We start from the raw sequence: 19,524 nt of genomic DNA on the forward strand, positions 1-19,524 counted from the left end.
TTTTTTTTTTCCAATTAATAGTATCCGCAAGGCCCCTGGTGCTTTTCAGCGGATGGGACTCACCCTGTGAGAGCTTAAAGGCACCTTCTGTGTACGTTCTTCCATCTTTACATTTACGATGAGTTGTAAAAATGGAAAGCTGTTGAGAGAGCTCTGTGAGCCCTTACTCTGAGTTGATATGTTTCTCTACATAACACAATAACCACTAGTGCCTGGCTAAGCTACTTAGTAACTGTAGCTGCTTATTTATTTATTTTTTTTATTTTTTGAAACAGTTTTGCTCTCGTTGCCCAGGCTGGAGTGCAGTGGAACAATCTGCTCACGGCAACCACCTCCTCCCGGGTTCAAGCGATTCTCCTGCCTCAGCCTCCCGAGTAGTTGGGATTACAGGCATGTGCCCCCATGCCAGGCTGATTTTTGTATTTTTAGTAGAGACGGGGTTTCTCCATATTGGTCAGGCTGGTCTCAAACTCCTGACCTTGTGATCCACCCACCTTGGACTCCCAAAGTGCTGGGATTACGGGCGTGAGCCACCACGCCCGGCCAACTGTAGCTGTTTATTAAATGCATTTTGAATGGATGAATGGTGCATCTTAGTGCAGTGGAATACATCTATATTCTTGAGTAAAAAGGCATGAGTTACCCAGGGTCGTGGTTGGTGGTCAAGCCAGCACTGAGCCCTAGATCTCACTCAGTTGGCAAACATACTCAGTGTGTGCCATGTCCCAGGCACCGGGTTAGGAGCTGAGCTGGATACAGGTGCTGCTAGTTGGCTCTAGGAAGCAGGTTTTGATTGGTAGTACTGGAGTCTATCTTGGAACTGGCTGCTCCAGGTACCTGTTCAAGGGCTCCTGGCCCCATGTCAGTGTTGTGAAACTTTCTCCAGGGGTGGCCTGGAGGCCAAGCAGATGTGGCAGTTCTGCAGCAGAAGCATCTGCCACAAAAGCGGAAGATGACTCCTTTCTTCAGTGGGTCCTGCTCCTCATCCCTGTGACTGCCTTTGGCTTGGGGACATGGCAGGTAAAGACTGGCATCTGGTGTGCATAACTCTGGGCCCTTGACCCTGCTGCCATCTGCTTGGGTTTATGCTCTGTCACTGTAGGTCCAACGTCGGAAGTGGAAGCTGAACCTGATTGCAGAGTTGGAGTCTAGAGTTCTGGCTGAGCCTGTCCCTCTGCCAGCAGAGTGAGTGTGTGGCTGCCCCCCAGGGCCAGTCTCACTTGAGTTCAACAGTGGAGCCCTGGCTTCTGATGGCCAGCCTGCCCCTTTTGGCGGGACTTTTAGTCACTGCCTTGACCTCAGGTGGGAGCTCTCATTATCAGTCATCCTGTTGGGTTTGCTCTGGACACGTGACTGCCCTTGTGCAGCTACCTGAGGCCACGTCCTGACATATGGAGGAAAGTCTTATTTTGCATCCTGGGTGTCACCCTTTTTTCAGGTGTAGTGAACTTATCCTCCACAGGGCCCAAGGCTCTGTGGCTGAGGACAGGGAATGTAGGTCTCACTGAGGGTGGTCTTTTGTCTGCTCTCTCCCTAGAATATGCCCTACAGAGACAGGTACATTCAACCACATTTGCCATTCAGGGTAGCAAACAGTATGCCAGATTTGGCTTGCAGGTGGGATTTTGGCCCACCTGTTTTTTAAAATTTCACATATTCATTGAGGAGTCCAGATTTTTAGCTTCTCCTGTAAAGCTGGACTCTGGCAGTGCAGATCCCCATTCCCACATGGCACGAGGGCCACTTCCCCTTTAGAGAACATGCTCTTTGCCTTTCTCCTTTACTTGTCTGGCCCTGGTGGGCTGTGTCGTCTGCCACCCTCATTAGGGGATTCGTTTTCCAGCCAAACCTTGCTCGGCCACTGTTCTTATCTCCATGCAGCCCAATGGAACTGAAAAATATGGAGTATAGACCAGTGAAGGTCAAGGGGTGCTTTGACCACTCCAAGGAGCTGTATATGATGCCCCGGACCATGGTGGACCCTGCCCGGGAGGCCTGGGAGGCCGGCCGCATCTCCTCATCAACTCAGAGTGGGGCCTATGTGGTCACTCCCTTCCATTGCACTGACCTGGGGTGAGTAGGGTATGTGGGAGCTGGCTGTCCTGGCAGAGGCGGTCGGGGTATACTAATTTACATCACTATTTCCTTCACAATCCCTAACCTTGGTAAGACCCTGAGGAACCCAAGGTACCCAGAAGATTCAATTCCTTGCATCGTTTAAGTCCCTAATTGTGACATTGACTTAACCTTCTCAGCTGGCTCATTTATGACTGGGTAATTTCTATATGTTGACCTCTGAAGGGAAAGGAGGGATTCGTGAAACAGGGGCCCCTCCTCTGGAGAACTGTCCAGTTGCCCACACATTAGATGATGGCGGATATGAAGAGAGGCCAGTTGAAAGGAATTCAAGAGAAAGGACCTCAGCTCTACCTTGAGGGAGTGGAGGCAGGGATGGTTCCCTAGGGGGCGTTAAGAGATGGGAAGAACATTCCAGGCAAAGCAAATGATAGGTACAGGAGCACCTGTGTGATTAACTGGGGAACTGGAGGATTCACGTACAAATGAAAATACCTGGGGCTCTTGTTAACCCATGGATTCCTGTTTTAGGCCTGGGATAGGGCCCAAATGCTCATCTCCAGCAGGCTGGGGTGACAGGGTTGCTCCTCACGGCTGCCCTGGTTATGAGGGATTGGAGACAGCCATTACCACAGTTCAGGGGAGAGGTGTGGGGTCTACTCGGATGGCAGTGTTGCTCACCAGTTGCACACTGTAGTGGGTAGACCACAAGATGCAGAGAGGGGGAAAGCCGCATTTTTCAGGGAGGCTTTTACTGACCATGAAGGGGCCTCAAGAGAGGAAGACTGCCTGTGTGGCACTGCCAGGGCTCCACTAAGCCAGTCCTGTTTTAAAAGCCTTCCTTGGTGCTCTAGTTGTTCCTATGGGTGCCTGAGTGACCGTGTTTATTCAAAAACCCTCCCCACCTGACGTAGCACTTTCATTACTCTAGAACCACCATCCTGGTAAATAGAGGGTTCGTTCCCAGGAAGAAAGTGAATCCTGAAACCCGGCAGAAAGGCCAGGTAAGGGACATGGACTCTTCCTACTTTAGAGAAGGCTCTGGGAGTCCGCTAGGCTCTGTGCAGTCTCACACCTTCCTTTATAGATTGAGGGAGAAGTGGACCTCGTTGGGATGGTGAGGCTGACAGAAACCAGGCAACCTTTTGTCCCCGAGAACAATCCAGAAAGGAACCACTGGTATTACCGGGACTTGGAAGCTATGGCCAGAATCACAGGCGCAGAGCCCATCTTCATTGATGCCAACTTCCGTACGTTGTGACAAGCCCACCCCGGAACAAGCTTTTGTGAATAACTGTCCTTCCTCCTCTCATTGCCCAGTCACTGCCATGGTTTATGTTCTCGCATGTGTGTATGGGGGGTGGGAAGTGGGGGGTAGCAACTCAGCAAAGAGGAGCCTAGTCAAGTACTGAGCAGACAAGGCCGGGGGTGGACACCCAAGGTAAAGGCCATACAGGACTTCCAACTGGCCACGCAAAAATGACAGCCACTAGGTAGTGCAGAGGCTGGCAGGCAGCAGAGGGTAGACTTCAAGTCTGCTGTCTCCGCAGAGAGCACAGTCCCTGGAGGACCCATTGGAGGGCAAACCAGAGTTACTCTGAGGAACGAGCATCTGCAGTACATCGTGACCTGGTGAGTCCCCAGCGACCCTCTGGTTCCCTCCCCTTCAGCCCAGCAGCCTGCTAATGCCGGCTTTCTTTCAACGCCAAGGTATGGACTCTCTGCAGCTACATCATACCTGTGGTTTAAGAAATTCCTACGTGGGACACCTGGTGTGTGACAGATCAGCTGCTAAAGCCCTGTCCCCGAATAATGAAGTAAAAAGACTGCCTTTATACTGGATCATGTGGTATAAAGTTCTGGTCTTCTACCTTAAATGAGCTCATGACTGGTTGATCATAAAATCCTGGCTTGGTTTCAGTCCAAAGAACTTTCCCAAAACTTGACACACAAGTTACATCTCTAGGAAACAAAACGCCTGGTGTAAGAATGTGTAAGGGCGGGAAGGACCGGGTGCGGTGGCTCACTTCAAGTCAAGAGCTGAGACCAGCCTGGCTAATATGAATCAGCCAGCCACTTGGGATGCTGAGGCACCAGAATATCCTGAACCTGGGAGGTGAAGGTTGCTGTGAGATCACACCACTGCAACTCCAGCCTGGGTGACAATGAGGCTATCTCAAAAAAAAGCGTACTTCTTAACCCAAATAAGATTCAATCAAAGCTACTCAACAGATGCTGGCTGAAGGAAAATTTGTATTTTAATTATTTTTATGTACAGAAAACTCAACAGTGTACATTTAACCCAGCTTAGTGGCAAGTTCTTTAGCCTTTGCCTTTTCGAGCTTGGCGATACGAGCCACAGACTTGGGACCCAGGACATTGCCGCCCCAGTGACGGCGGATCTGAAAAGACAGAAAGAGGCGGTCAGCTTGACTTGTTTTCTGATATTTTCAAGGTTATTAGTTGCGTTATTCTGTTGGACTGTTAGAAGCTGATCGTCAGAACTTCTCATAAGCCAGCCAGTTATTTGGTAAAATGATTTGTGTATGACAATATTTTGTGTAAAGCTCTTACCTCATCGTATCTGTCGTTGTAATTGGTCCTGATAGCTTCCACCAGCTTAGCCAAAGCGCCTTTGTCTTCCCTAAAAGGCAGGAGGAAAAACAAAAGTGGGGCTTTTTTTCATCTTAGTTTCCCTTTTAGAATGCAGAAATACCTTCAATTTTAGCTCAATTTTTTTTTTTTTTTTTTTTTTGAGACAGAGTCTCGCTCTGTCGCCCAGGCTGGAATGCAGTGGCCAGATCTCAGCTCACTGCAAGCTCCGCCTTTTGGGTTCACGCCATTCTCCTGCCTCAGCCTCCCGAGTAGCTGGGACTACAGGCGCCCGCCACCTCGCCCGGCTAGTTTTTTGTATTTTTTAGTAGAGACGGGGTTTCACCGGGTTAGCCAGGATGCTCTCGGCCTCCCAAAGTGCTGGGATTACAGGCTTGAGCCACTGCGCCCGGCCAGCTCAAGACAGTCTTTTGCCTCAGATGCAATATTGACCACACGGTTTATTCAGGTGAAGAAATTCTTAACCATCATTGGCAAAAGTTCAGATAAAGGTTTTTTTTTTTTTTTTGAGAGAGTCTCGCTCTGTCGCCCAGGCTGGAGTGCAGTGGTTTAATCTCGGCTCACTGCAAGCTCTGCCTCCAGGGTTCATGCCATTCTCCTGCCTCAGCCTCCAAGTAGCTGGGACTACAGGTGCCTGCCACCACGCCTGGCTAATTTTTTTTTTGTATTTTTTAGTAGAGATGGGGTTTCACCGTGTTAGCCAGGATGGTCTCGATCTCCTGACCTCGTGATCCACCCACCTCGGCCTCCCAAAGTGCTGGGACTACAGGCGTGAGCCACTGCATCCGGCAAACGTATTTCTTAAACTAAAAGATTGGCCTTTAAGGCAAAGGGAAACAACTGTGAGGCATGGATTAAACGAGCCGGGGGAGGTTTGGGGCTAGGCTGTGTACTTACGAGTTCACCTGTGTGAAGGCGACAGTGGTGCAGGTCTTCCTGTGGACTAGACGACCCAGTCTGGCCTTCCCCTTGATAATGCAGTAAGGGACCCCCATTTTACGACACAGGGCAGGCAAGAAGACTACCAGCTGGAAGAAAGCATTAACTGAAGATTTTGACCAAAAGCAGTAAATTTCAGAGTTCGCTTGGTAGCAATTGCTCAGGGTTAAAAAGCTCATGGATTTGCACTTCAAGGTTGAATTCAGTGAGAGATTCACATCATTGCAAGAGCTACACATGTGCTGGATCTTTGTCAGTACCGTCCTCGCCCACTTCAGTCCCACCACTGACTTGGCATTAGGCCTACTCTTCCTAATACTGACACAGAAGCCCTTGGGTTAGCAATCAACAGGCAAACGCACCTCGATGGGATCCACGTCGTGTGCAATCACCACCAGCTGAGCTTTCTTGTTCTCCACCAAGGTGGTGACGGTGTTAACTCCTAGAACACACAACCACTTCGTGAGCAACCGTAGGGCCTGCTCCCGTCACAAGCTGCTGGGCTCAGCTGTTGGCTCAGTGTTAAAAAGCTCGGTTTTACTCTTCACAGTAATTTCAGGTGAAGAAATTCTACATCACTGCAACAGCCTGCCCCCAGTGTTCACCCTAAGGTGGGGCCTACTCACCTGCTCGAAGGACAGGTGGTCTCTTAGTGGGGACATCCCCTTTGCCAGCAGCTTTCTTCTCGGCCCGGGCCAACAGTCTCTGCTTCTTCTCTTGCTTTGTCTCTGGTCTGTACTTGTGGGCCAGCTTAAGCAGCTGAGTAGCTGGAAAAACACTCTTCAGTTTAGGCTTGCAGTCAAGGTTCTAATCCTTGTCACTTAATACAAATGCTAGACCACTGTCCTGCTATATGATGACTATAATGTAATGAGAGATGCAGTTCAAGAAACCTAAGGCCATCCACCTTCATGTTCTGAATGAAGTAAGGAATCCTTGCCTGAGAAACTCTTTCCACACCACAGAACCTCACCTGTTTGGCGGTCCAGGGCCTGGGTGAACTGGTTAATAGCAGGAGGCACTTTCAGCCGCTTATAGAGGATGGCTCTCTGCCGCTGCAACCTGATATAGCGAGGCCATTTCACAAAGCGGGTGAGGTCTCTTTTGGGCTGGATGTCCTGTCCTGAGAAGTAAAAGGTGACATCGAGTGAGGTTCAAATCCCACGTCAAGTTCACGTCTGGGGCCACCAAGAAGGGTGTTGGTGCATCAGCGATCTTGGTGGTTTAACACGTCATCACCATCTTTCAGATAGCAAATATTCTTTTACATCATCTGCACACAAACACCTGAGAACACGACAGCACGATGCTTTCCCTCATCTAACAAGCCAAGGTGCCACCAAGTACAGCAGAATTGTTCTAGTGTCTCGCCGTGACAATGCTACTGTACTTGTTTCCGGATGGCTAAGCTGAATCCAAGGTCACTGCCCTATTGAGCTGAATGCTCACTCGGCAACTCTCAATGAAAGCAAGGAGCACGTATCATCATTGCCCTGTCTCTAAGGGACACGGGTTAAGGACTGCGACCACTTTACACCCACTAAAACCTACAAAATACGACACAACTCAATTACCATTTTCCCTTGGGAGAAACAAACCGTTTTCATTCTGCCGTTACTCACCAATGCCAAAATTCTTAGGTCTTTTCTCAAACAGGGGATTCACCACTTTCTTGGCCTCCTGCTTTTTCACGACAGCAGGGGCTGGAGCCACCTTCTTTCCCTTGGCCTTCTTTCCTTTCGGCTGGGCAAAGAGAAAACGTCAGTTAAACCGCTGCCTCCATTCGCTTCGTCCGGGGTAGATCTCAGGCTGGCTCCTCCAAAACAAGGGGCGCCGACAACCCCCGCCTGAACTAGGCCGGCGAGCAGCGTTCTGCAGCCCCCCAACATCACCCTTCGACAGGAGCGTCTCACATCAGCCGCACGAGCACGCAGCCCCAGGAACCCCGAGCGGTCGGAGCCCGGCTAAGCCCGAGGCCACGCTCTCTTCGCGTCGCCAACCCAAGAGACGCCCCGAACCCATGACCCCTCCGGGTCGCGGCCTCGCAGGTTCTAGAAGCAACAGAGCGGGCTCAAAATTCGTCGCTCAAGACCTCTGGAGCGGCCCCCAGGAAGCCCGGGAGACGCTAAGGCTCCGAGCGCCTCGGCCCTGTCCACTCCCAGCCGCGCATTGCGGCGCTCCAGGCCCTCCTCCCCCAGCCCAGCAACACCGAGATCAACGCATCCCGCTCGCGGCCGCCCGGGGCACTAGTCCATCTCAATGTCTCCGCGCCACACCGGGTAGGGCTCTCCTAGCGCCAGGCAGAGCAGGAGGCCCTCCGCGGCCGCGACTGGAGGAGGATGGCAGCGGATACACTGGAGACCCAGCTACAGTGCCACAAAACTACCACTCACTCACCATCTTGGGCGGCGGGAGGAGAAAGAAAGAAAAGGGAATTGTGGGTAATATGTATGCGGCCTTGGAGATCGCGAGAGTTGATACCGGCACGGGATTTCAGATTTAAAGCAACAGCACTCTTATAAATGTAAAAATCAAGGCGGGGCCGAGAGGCTGCGGCGGCGGACTAGGTTTTCCCACTGCGGCGCGGCGGGGAAGAGAGACTGCGGCTGGCGGGCCCGGCCGGGGAGAGACGGGGAAAGTGCGGGTCCCAGAGGCACTTGTCCACCCCGCCCCAGGCCGAGCCAGCGGACGCGGCGTCTGGTGCGCGGGCGCTGGGGTGGGTATGAGGGCGTGGTGGGGAGTGGGGATGGAGGTGGGGTGGGTGTGTGGGTGGGTGCGTAGGCGCAGAGGTCGGAGATCCACTTTCCTACGTGTGACTTAATTCCCCACCCCATCAAAAATGGGCACAAACAACGCGAGTGCTTCTAGGAGTGTGCTCGGCCGTGCGCCAGGCCGCGAACCTAGGGGGCCCCGGACCCTCCCTGAGCACCGCGCGCAGAGGCCCGGCCCGAAGGCCAGGCAGGTCCAGCGCCGAGGCTGTCCAGTGCGGCTTACGGCAGAGGCCGAGAGGCGCGCGGGGCTTGAGCCCCTTGTCCCAGTGGAGGAGCCATGAGGGATGTTAAGCGAGGGAGTGGAATGACCCCCCCGCCTTTTTTTTGTGAGACGTAGTCTCCCCCTGTCGCCCAGGCTGGAGTGCAGTGGCGCGGTCTCGGCTCACTGCAACCTGTGCTTCCCGGGTTCAAGCGATTCTCTTGCCTCAGCCTCCGGAGTAGCTGGGACTACAGGCGCCCACCACCACTCCCCGCTAATTTTTGGATTTTCAGTAGAGATGCGGTTTCACTATGTTGGTCAGGCTAGTCTCAAACTGCTGATCTCAGGTGATCCCTGCCTTGGCCTCCTGTGCTGGGATTACAGGCGTGAGCCACCGCGCCCGGCCGGAATGACCACTTTTTAGGACCTCTTCTCTGCCGCGCAGCAGAGACTGGAGGGAGCGGGGCCCGCAGTGCAGGGATGAGGTCTGGAGCGGGGCAGCCGGAGTGGGAATGGAAGGAAAGCGTGGATGTAGGCGGTGCAGAAGGACTCCTCGGATGGGAGGGCGTGGTGAGGGTGGCGGCGGGCTAAGAAGTTATGCCAGGGGCTGGTGTTGAGCTTGCAGGCCTCTCTGGGACACTGTGGGCCTGGATATGAAGTCTGGACTGCAGCCCTGGACAGGGCTTGGAGGGCTGGCCAGGAGTTCCAGGATGAGCTTGCTCTGGCAAAGGCGAGGCCAGAGGAGAGTCCTGGAACTGGAACCCCCAGCAGTGCCTGCTGATGGACTGAGTTCATCTGTGTTTTAGTGATTGACTTTATTTGGCAGAAAGGGAATCCCCAGAAATCTGCATGTTCTGCTAAGGCTGGGGCATAGAGGGTGCCTGGGTTGACTCTGCCTGCACTCAGAGGTCTGTGCTGCACTCTAAGGTCCCAGGTCTTCCCGCTGCGCTGCCTGAGGCTCGGCCATGGCCCAGCAGAGAGCCCTGCCCCAGAGCAAGGAGACGCTGCTGCAGTCCTACAACAAGCGGCTGAAGGATGACATTAAGTCCATCATGGACAACTTCACCGAGATCATCAAGACCGCCAAGGTGGGGGTGGGGGGGACCACCAAGGGGAGCAGGGTTTGGGAAGAGATGGAGACAGGAGAGGCCAGGGGCTGAGCAGTGTGAGTGAATAGTGTTCCAGGCAGGAAGCATCCAGTGCACAGGGAGCTGGTCAGTAGATACACCAAATAATGGCACGTCCTGGCAAAGCAGCGCAGGGGACTCTGGCTGGACCGCCGCAGCCCCACGTCCAGCCCTTACTAACAGTATGGGTTTGGGTGGAGATTTCACTTTTTAGTGCCTCAGTTTCTCCTGCATTGTGGGGTCCTTATGATGACCCCACAATGACCTTATGGCTGGTGAGTTTACCTGTGTAAAACAGTTACTCTGGGCACAAAGCCAGTGAGCAGGAGAAAAGCAGACTGAGGGGAGAAGTGGGGGGCCCTCCAGGCAGGTGGAGCAGTCAGCATTGGGGCCTGCAAGCCTGCTGACTGCTGCAGCTGCACTAGATTGGGCTGGATCCCTCCTGGCTGCTGCAGACCTGGCAGGCTCCATAAGCGATGATGATAAGTATGGACGCTAGCATGTACTAAGTGCTTGCCATGTGTCAAACCACGTTGTGAGGCTGTCTGTGCCTGTTCTGCTGAATCTTCATGAGGACTCTGTGAGGTGGGCACTGTTGTCCTCTTCATTTCAGGAGGAAACCCAGGCCCAGGAGACTTAGTGATTTGCCCAAGGTGACTCAGCTCATAACTGGCTGAGCCCGGATTTGAACCCACAAATCTGGGTCTTAACCACTGAGGGTACCTGACACCCACCCCGAGCTGAGCCCTTGCAAGACCTGCTGGGAAGCCCTGTCCAGGTTAGCTGAATGCACTGGCTGGGCTCCTGGCCCCTCTGTTCACCATCTGAGACTCCTTGACCACACCAGTCTGTCCCAGCCTCGCTTGGCCACCTATAAACCAGGGGTGCCAGGCCAGGCTTCTGTGAAAATGTCATGGGCTAATGGTGGTCAAGTGCGTGACACAGCCTGGCACCTGGGAAGTGATCAGGAAATGGTCGCTGAAAAAAAAAATACATCATCCCTTCACTCATCCAGCAGTTTACCAAATGCCAAGCAAGTGACGAGGGTTCCTACCAGACAGGGCTCCCACAGCCCAAAAAGACTGGTCCGAGATAAGCCCCCATCCCTGCATCTAGCACAGCAAGCACCGTGAGTTGCCTCCATTTGTTGCAAGGTGCCTGTTGTCTCCCATGGCCAGAACAAGAGAGGGTGGAATTGAACCTTGCCAGAGGTCTGGCTGACAGCACTCAGGTCTGTAGACAGCACCACAGACAGGTTATGGATAGTGTGGGCATCTTGGGCAGATGACAGTTACCGTAAGCTGGGCTGGGCTGGGCCGGGCCAGGGGTGCGGATGCCTTGACTGGTTTGATTCTAGGTTTTCTTGTTTGCCCCCAGATTGAGGACGAGACGCAGGTGTCACGGGCCACTCAGGGTGAACAGGACAATTACGAGATGCACGTGCGAGCCGCCAACATTGTGAGTGGCCAGGGTGGAGGGCACGGCCTGGGCTCCAGGAGCATCAGTCCCGGCTGGGGTTTCCTGGGTGGGGTGTAGGGGATTCTGGGGCTGGTCTGCTCTTCTTCCCCTGAGAAGGAGCAGAAGGAGGCAAATGTAGAGATGCTTTGGTTTCACCACTCAGCAGCTTTAAAGAATGAGGTGGGGGCAAATCATTTCTCAGGAGACTGTCCTCACGTAGGGCGCTTGGAGGAGGGCTGGGCAGAGAGCCGCCCATACCCATCCTGTAGCTGTGCAGTGGCCAGGAAGAGGGCAGCCCTTCCTGCTAACTCACGAGTTCCTAAGGTCAGTTGTGAGTGAAAAGACAAATAGCCGAATGGAACTGTAGGCGCCATTGGATTCCTTCGGATCACAGGAGAGACACAGTAAGCAGATATTCCCGCAGGCGCACGTCCAGGGCTCAAAATGCACGGCAAAAGGTCTCACAGGAGCTCTGCTCAGCTGGCAGCCATGTTACCCCTACCCCGGGGCAGGAGGCAAAATGGGATCATAGTTTTATCTGTGGGGTTTGAGTTTTTCATGAGCAGGATGTGCACCTGCATAATTGGACTGGAGGTCAGTCCTGCAGGAGTGGAAGCCAGAGGCTGAGGGAGGGGAGGGCCTGCCCTGCAGAACTGACATCCTAGTTTTCTCACTTAATTCTCACAAATGAACCTGTGGAGGTCAGGGGTAGAGTCTCACTTTGCAGATGAGGAGCTGAGGTTCCCAGAGAGGCCATCCCTTGCCCCACATCAGCCACCTGCAGGCAGGGCCGCTGTTACCCCTCACCCTGTGCCCGTCCTGGTTCTGATGGCCACAGGTCCGAGCCGGCGAGTCCCTGATGAAGCTGGTGTCCGACCTCAAGCAGTTCCTGATCCTCAACGACTTCCCCTCAGTGAATGATGCCATCGACCAGCGCAATCAGCAGCTGCGTGCGCTGCAGGAGGAGTGCGACCGGAAGCTCATCACGCTGCGAGACGAGATCTCCATCGACCTCTATGAGCTGGAGGAGGAGTATTATTCGTCCAGGTATAAATAGCGCTGGACTCCCCATGCAGAGCGGGAGCCCGCCTACCTGGGCCTGGCCAGCAGGCAAGGCTGCCTTCTGCTCTTTCAAATTCTTGCTGGTCTTGGCAGTGGAGCCGTGCCTGGGTTTCAGAGCAGAGCTTCTGACCAGAGCATTTGATCGACAGACAATTCACAACCATCTGCCAGGGCCCTGGGCCTTTCCCACAGTGCAGTGTGATGAAAACCACAGGACTCAATGCCAGTCGCATAGGCCAGGTCTGGAGAAGGGAGGCGCCTGGCTGTATCCCCCGCAGAGCCTTCCTCCTCAGGCAGTGCCTTCTGGGGCTGTGCTGCTCCTGTTAGCTTCTGAATCCATATGTAGAGATTTCAGCCAAGGCTGGGCCAGCCCCTCTTGGGCAGTCAGGTCCACACCTATGTCCAGGGCACCAGGGTTACAATTCCATGTGGATGTCACCAAACCCCAGTGTGGAGGCAGGGACCGTCATAGGAGTGTGGGGGGGGTGAAGCCCAGGCAGGGAATGAGGGAATGGCCTTGAAAGCCGTTGGAGCTCCAGTTTCTGACCCTCTCAGCCTCATCCACGGAGCTGGAGCCAACCTGCATGCCAGGCCTCGTGCTGGGCCCCGGGGATGCAGAAGGGTCAAAACCCATTATCCTGACCCCCGTGGGGCCATGTAAGAAGCTGAAACCTTCGGCCGTTTGAGCTGGAGGGGGCTTGAGAAATCAGAGTCCACGTATCATTTACCTGGGGTAAACTTAGGCTGGAGACAGGGAGGCCCTCCACTCTGCCCCATTAGCTTAGAAAATCAAGATTCAGTACAGCAGGCGCAGTGTCTGTGTCCATCTTGTGCCTTCTCCTGGACAAACCTTCCTGGTGGTGGATTTAAAATGCCCTTTTCTGCCCAGTGGCCATGCTGGGAGCCACAGCTGTCCAGAGCCAGCATGACCTGGGACTTGGTTTCCCTGTCCTGGGCTCAGTGGCACTGCTCAGCTGCAGCAGTTCTAGAGTTTTCCAGGGCGTTCTGGGGAAATTTTGGTCCTCAGTACTCATTAACTCAGCAGATACGAGGCAGCATTTCCTCCACACTAATGGCTGAGATGGGTCCTGGGGTGTTTCACACCCTTCTGGGTGTCTCCTTCCACAGCTGTTCGGTTTGTCTGTCTCTTTGAGGCAGCCACTGTCACTGAGGACCCCTGGACAGAGCAGCTGTGGGCCTGTAATTCAGCCTGCCTGCCTTGCCTTGGGGCAGGGAGAGGGAACCTGCCCACGGCCCTGCAGCAAAGCAGGGGGCAAACCCAGGACATGTGTGCCAGGCTTCCCATGCCCTCCCCCAACAGTCCCTTGGCTTCACCCAGAGGGGCTTCCAGGCCAGCCTGTGTCTCCTCCCACAGGCATGCTGTCCACACCAGCGCCCCGGGGGGGCCCTCACATAGCTCCTGTGGCAGAAGCAGTTGCTCCCTCCTCTGTACATCTCCTTTAAGCGACAAGGGCTGGGCTGAGTTTCCTCTGTCCCTTCCTGTTGGTGCCCCAAAGGGCGCTCCACTCCCCACCCCATCCCGCATGAGCTGTGCCTCCGTGCTCGCCTGCCCCCTCTCCGCTGTTCAGTTGCTCTTTCTGGCTCTGCCTATCCTCCGCTTTCCTCGGGATGCCACTCTGTGCCCAGGACGGTTCTGAGACTGAACACTGAGGGCAGGAGCAAGAGAGGAAGCCAGGGGCGAGGCAGGCCGCGGGAAAGCCAGGGCCCCTGCCTGCAGGTTAGCGCGAGGCGAGCATGGACTGTCACAGCTGCGGGCATGGGAAGGGCTAGCTGTGCTCTTCACCTGCATCCTGGCTGCCGCGAGGATTTCCTGCGTTAGAGGTGGGGGCGCCTGCTGGAGGCCACCTGGCTGATGTAGCACTACCCGGAAGTGCCAGGGCCTGTGTTCCCAGCTGTCACCCCCTTCAGGCTAAGTTTCAGGCAGCGACCGACCCAGAAAGAAGACACAGTCTCTGCCCTCCAAGAGCTCTTTGCAGTGCAGTGACATTGGGGTTTCTGCAGTCAGGGAGAAGGGAGGGCTGCCAGCCTGACAGCTTCTTGCAAGAGGAGGGGGACCAGCACCAGCTGGGAAGCATAGGCTAGGACAGGCCCACGTGGAGGCTGGGCAGGAAGGGCTTGCTAAGGTCACACAGCTGTTGGTGGTTGGGCCAGGGCAGCTTCCTCCTTTAAGAATGCTAGGGGGGCTCTCAACGCTGGCCCCCTCTCTCTGCCGGGCCTGCCGACTCAGGGGTCAGATGGAGCAGGAGTGGAGAAAGGGAAAGGCAGGTCTCGGGTGTGGTCATGTTTTCTTAACTCTGCTTCTGTCTCGCTCTCCCCTCCCTTGGCTTTCCTCTCTGCCTGCTCCTGTCTCTCCCTGGGGTTTCTGGTGGTGGAAAAGCTCAAGCCTTTGCGAAGCTAATGACCTGCCTCTGTGCGAAGCTTACGGGAGGCTGGACCTCGACACAGACTCTGCTGATGGCCTCTCGGCCCCTCTGCTGGCGTCCCCGGAGCCCAGTGCTGGCCCCCTACAGGTGGCAGCCCCTGCCCACTCTCATGCTGGTGGCCCTGGCCCCACTGAGCATGCCTGAGCCTCCGGGGCCACCCTTCGTTCTCAGGAACAAAACCTGAGGCTGCCCTCTTGATGGGATGCCGCCATAGCCTTGCTTCTCTCAGCCTAGGTTCCCATTTGGGGACTTCCTTGGGAAGCTTGTTAGCCCAGGTTGGGTCCAGCCAGGACAGTAGGGAAACAGTTGTTTCCCTAGCCATTTCCGAACAGCACATCATTCCCTGAGTCGTCATCTCTGTTTGCTGCCTTCCTGGCCGACCAGGTGAAAGGAGGTTTCCAAGCTAGGTCTGGCATGTTGGGGATCTCAGCAGTGGGGCAGGAGGGCACGTGATTTCAGGGGAGTTCTGACCTGAGCCTGTTGTCAGAGTTGAGAGAGGCTCTGAGCAGTGTTGGGCAGGCTGGGTTTCCCATTCCGAGGCCAGGGTTCCTGTGCAGAGCCCCACCCACTGGTTTTTGCCCTGAGCCACATGTCTGTGCCATGGGCTGAATGCCACGACAGGTGCGTGTGACAGCGGCTCCCCACACATGTGGAAGCTAGGTGGGACTCATTCCTAATTCTGCCTTTGTAATGAGACTTGATTAAAACACCACCACCCTTTTGCGTTGCTCCTCTTTCTTCCTCATTCCTCGTCAGTTCAGGACCACCCTTGGTCTCCCGGCAGCTATCCGAGCAGCAGCTCCTCAGCTCTGCCTGGACAGCCTGGCCTGAAGTCACCCTCTCCCCATTGGCACCTGGTAGGTCCCCAGTATTCAGTGAATGGACCTGCTGCCATCATTGCACATCCAGGCACCTGTGCCTCTGCTGGCATCTCATCACTGCCACCAGAGCCGGTGCTCCTAGTGCCGATATTTCAGAGAGGAGAGAAGGGGTGAGGTGTACCCACAGCCACAGAGCTAGGAAGTGAAGTGGCAGAAATCAGAACTTGAACCTGATGGAAGTCTAGACCCAGTGTCTTTTGGTGCCAGGCTCACCTTAGAAATGTAGGTCACAGCACTGGGCAGGAAGTGTGAGGGGAGCACACCTGTCCCCTAACTCCCCCACCCCCAATTCCTCCACCACCATCCATGTGCTTCATCTTCTCATGGGGAGGCCATCGTCTTCCCCGATCTGTGAATGAGGTGACAGCCCAGGATCCAGCCTTAGGGACAGGTAAGAACACAGCTGACCCGTCACCACGTGAACCAGAGAACCTCAGAGCCAAGCAGAAGGCACTAGACAGACAGGAGCCTGAGGCCTAGCCCTGACTCTGGGTCTGGCTTTTGGTGTGGCCTAGGGAAGTTGCTTCCCCTTTGAGGGATTATTTCCCCACTGATATGTGTGGTGATCTCCTGCACTATTTTAGCTGTGGAAATGCCTTGTACTTAACCACTAAGGAAGAAAAATATTACAACCAGATGGAAGCATATATGAAGGGAAAGCCCGGAAGGAACTGGCCAGACTTTGTGGTGGGATCCCACTTGTCCTGCTCCTAAAAACCTGAGCAGTAAGACCTTCTGCCGTCAGTTTTGTTTTCTGCTCGACCAGGACCATCATTCACATCAAGTCGTTTCTCCTTAGAGCCAAGCCGCTCTGCTGACCCCGTTTCCTCTCCAGCTCCTGGCCCTTGGCAGCAGAGCTCCATGGGGAAGCAGCTGATACCCGTTTGCGGTTCTCTCTTGGGCCTGCGTCGGACAGGTTTTGTCTCCATGACTCTAGCAAAACTATGCGTATTAAGGTCACCAGTGGCCTCCATGTTCCTAAGCCCTGGCCCATCCTCAGTCTATGTCACTCTTTTATCCCAAGCTTTTTATTTTGAGGGCAGTTGAGCTCATGGAAGTACTTGTCAGTTTGCCTATCTGAGCACATTCTCCTTCTCCCATCACCACAACCAAAATGGATGATGATTCCATATCCTCTAGTATCTAGTCACATTCAGATTTCTTCAATTGTTCCCCAAATAGTTTTTTTAATGCCTTTTTTTTTCCTATTCCAGAGGTCTTTTGTCTTTTTTTTTTTTTTTTAACACCTATGATGCCATGAATTCATAGGGAAGAGGTTCCAGCAGCTCAGGCTCCTTCCCAGTGGTTCTCACAAAGGGCGCTTCTGTGGGTGGAGCAGGCTGGCGCTTCAGTTGAATCCGGGTACCTTTCTCTTTGGCTTCCTTCTTTTTCTGATCGTTTTCCTTCACGCGTTTCAAGAAGCCATCTCGGCTCTTAGAGTCCTTCATGTGCTCATTACACATATTAATTCTCTTGGCAAGAATCTTGCCCTTGTTTGTTTACAATGCCAGCAGCATGCTGGGGAGCACTGTAGACTCAGTTGAGCCATGGTAACACTCGTGGGCCATTCCTTTTTGAACAGTCCCCATTCCCTTAATGTCTACAATATTACCCTTCTTATCGATTCACATATACGTGGCCAAAGGAACACCTGCATGTTTTCCAAAAGGCTTAGAGAACATGGATCAGGTACCTCTCCTCTTTCCCTTTGTGTTCGTCATTTTGGCCAGTTACTGGAAGATGGCGGTTCCCGCTGAAAGGCTTTTATGCCTGTTTTTATTGTGTGTTGCACTTGGTTGTTATTTTGGAGTCTTAAAATGTAAAACAGGACCAGGTCAGGCATGGTGGCTCATGCCTGTAATCCCAAAACTTTGGGAAGCCAAAGTGGGCGGATCACTTAAGGTCAGGAGTTTTGAGACCCGTCTGGGCAACATGCCAAAACCCCGTCTCTACTAAAAAAAATATATAGAAATTAGCTGGGCGCCGTGGCTCACGCCTGTAATCCCAGCACTTTGGGAGGTCGGGGCGGGCAGATCACCTGAGGTCGGGATTTCAAGACCAGCCTGACCAACATGGAGAAACCCCGTCTCTACTAAAAATACAAAAAATTAGCCGGCCATGGTGGCGCATGCCTGTAATCTCAGCTACTCGGGAGGCAGAGGCAGGAGAATCGCTTGAACCCAGGAGGTAGAGGTTGCAGTGAGCCGAGATCGGGCCACTGCACTCCAGCCTGGGCAACAAGAGCAAAACTACCTCCAAAAAAAAAAAAAGAAAGAAAAAGAAATTAGCCAGGCATGGTGGCACGTGCTTGTAGTCCCAGCTACTTAGGAGACTGAGGCAGGAGAATCACTTTAACCCAGGAGGTGGAGATTGCAGTGAGCCAAGATCATACCATTGCACTCCAGCCTGGGAGAAAGAGTGAGACTCCCTGTTTCAAAAAAATAAACAGGACCAGAGTGGTGGTGAGATGGGAGTGAGTCCAGTCGGATTCTGGAGGTGCTCTGAAGGCACAGTTGACAGGATTTGCTGAAGCATTGGATGTGGGGAATAAGAAAGGAGTCAGTGGTTTCAAGGTCTGGCCCAAGCACCTGGAAGGATGGAGCCACCTTAACTGAAAAAAGGGTTGGCAGTTAGAGGAAGAGGTGGGGCTTGGGGGGTCAGATGCCCATTCTGAACTCAGTAGGTGATGGTGTTAAGATACCCAGCGGTTCAGGGGAGTCATCAGCAGCATCACACTCATCCTCCATGCAACATCACCTCTAGCCTGGTCTGAATGGCAGTGGGATGTCAGAACTAATTAACCTTAGTATCATTGTAGTTGGCATTTAACCCCCATACTGCTAAATTTGACTGCCTTTTTTAAAAATGAAAAAAGTATATGTTTCTTGAGACAGCCTGGCACTTCAGGCTAGAATGCAGTGGTGTGATCTTGGCTCACTGCAACCTCTGCCTCTCGGGTTCAAGTGATCCTCTCTTCTCAGTTTCCTGAGTAGTTGGGACTACAGGGGCTGGCCGCCATGCTCGGCTAATTTAATTTTTTGTGTGTGTGGAGACAGGGTTTCACTATGTTGCCCAGGCTGGTTTCCAACTCTAGGACTCAAGTGTTCCTCCCGCCTTGGCCTCCCAAAGTGCTGGGATTACAGGCGTGAGCCACTGTGCCCGGCCAAAAAAAATTTTTTTAATCACCTCATGGCAGAAGTTAGGGGAAGAAAGTTTAGTTCTGTTTCAAATACAACAGTTCTTACTGTTTCTAATATATATACATTAGCAGCCACCTTTTCAAATTGTAATTTAAGACTCTTAAGTTCTCCCTTCTCGACCAACAGGGTGGCCCTGGAAGGCGCTCTGGGTCCTTAAGGAGCCTGTAATTTTCCAGTGCAGGAACTGGGGTGTGGTGGTCCCAAGCCTCAGACCATGACCTCTCCTTTCTCCTGCCCCTAGTGAGTTATTATAAAGGCCACATCTTGTGTTAAAAATCGTAGTGTGGGCCGGGCACAGTGGCTCATGCCTGCAATCCCAGCACTATGGGAGGCGGAGGTGGGTGAATCACCTGAGGTCAGGAGTTCGAGACCAGCCTGGCCAACATGGTGAAACCCTGTCTCTACTAAAAATACAAAAATTAGGCCGGGTGCGGTGGCTCACGCCTGTAATCCCAGCACCCTGGGACACCGAGGCGGGCGGATCACGAGGTCAGGAGATCGAGACCATCCTAACATGGTGAAACCCCGTGTCTACTAAAAATTACAAAAAATTAGCCGGGCGTGGTGGTGGGCGCCTGTAGTCCCAGCTACTCGGGAGGCTGAGGAGAATGGCATGAACCGGGAAGGCACAGCTTGCAGTGAGCCGAGATCGCGCCACTGCACTCCAGCCTGGGCGCCGGAGCGAGACTCCATCTAAAAAAAAAAAAAAAAAAAAAAACCTAGGCGCGGTGGTACACGCCCGTAATCCCAGCTA

At 53.6% G+C, this 19,524-nt stretch overlaps 3 protein-coding genes across 4 annotated transcripts in view; 2 read left to right on the forward strand and 1 right to left on the reverse strand.

Annotated features, from left to right (window-relative positions):
• Positions 1-3,953, forward strand: part of SURF1 (SURF1 cytochrome c oxidase assembly factor) — a 5,340-nt gene extending 1,387 nt beyond the window's left edge. Inside the window, exons 3-9 of the mRNA XM_017849152.1 lie at positions 887-1,020; positions 1,103-1,185; positions 1,882-2,073; positions 3,008-3,080; positions 3,164-3,326; positions 3,627-3,708; positions 3,787-3,953. Coding sequence (XP_017704641.1) covers positions 887-1,020; positions 1,103-1,185; positions 1,882-2,073; positions 3,008-3,080; positions 3,164-3,326; positions 3,627-3,708; positions 3,787-3,856 — 797 coding nt within the window. The 3' untranslated portion in view covers positions 3,857-3,953. The remainder of the gene's footprint in view (positions 1-886; positions 1,021-1,102; positions 1,186-1,881; positions 2,074-3,007; positions 3,081-3,163; positions 3,327-3,626; positions 3,709-3,786) is intronic.
• Positions 3,954-4,316: 363 nt separating this feature from the next.
• Positions 4,317-8,102, reverse strand: RPL7A (ribosomal protein L7a). The gene is made up of 8 exons (XM_017849182.1): positions 8,026-8,102; positions 7,251-7,371; positions 6,602-6,751; positions 6,255-6,395; positions 5,991-6,070; positions 5,587-5,717; positions 4,651-4,720; positions 4,317-4,478 (listed from the first exon to the last, which is right to left on the reverse strand). Exons 1-8 carry the CDS (start codon positions 8,026-8,028, stop codon positions 4,374-4,376), a joined length of 801 nt encoding a protein of 266 aa, XP_017704671.1. The 5' UTR covers positions 8,029-8,102; the 3' UTR covers positions 4,317-4,373.
• Positions 8,103-8,148: 46 nt separating this feature from the next.
• MED22 (mediator complex subunit 22) lies at positions 8,149-15,413 on the forward strand. 2 transcript variants are annotated; one of them, XM_017849197.1, is made up of 5 exons: positions 8,149-8,328; positions 9,526-9,686; positions 11,103-11,183; positions 12,022-12,230; positions 14,644-15,413. In XM_017849197.1, exons 2-5 carry the CDS (start codon positions 9,564-9,566, stop codon positions 14,831-14,833), a joined length of 603 nt encoding a protein of 200 aa, XP_017704686.1. In that variant the 5' UTR covers positions 8,149-8,328; positions 9,526-9,563; the 3' UTR covers positions 14,834-15,413. The 2 variants fall into 2 exon arrangements, with proteins under 2 accessions (XP_017704686.1, XP_017704678.1); XM_017849189.1 differs by having other exon boundaries at positions 8,260-8,344.
• The last annotated feature ends 4,111 nt before the right edge of the window (positions 15,414-19,524 follow it).

This window comes from Rhinopithecus bieti, unplaced genomic scaffold, assembly GCF_001698545.2.
Source record: "Rhinopithecus bieti isolate Rb0 unplaced genomic scaffold, ASM169854v2 scaffold_2205, whole genome shotgun sequence".
Taxonomy (NCBI): domain Eukaryota; kingdom Metazoa; phylum Chordata; class Mammalia; order Primates; family Cercopithecidae; genus Rhinopithecus; species Rhinopithecus bieti.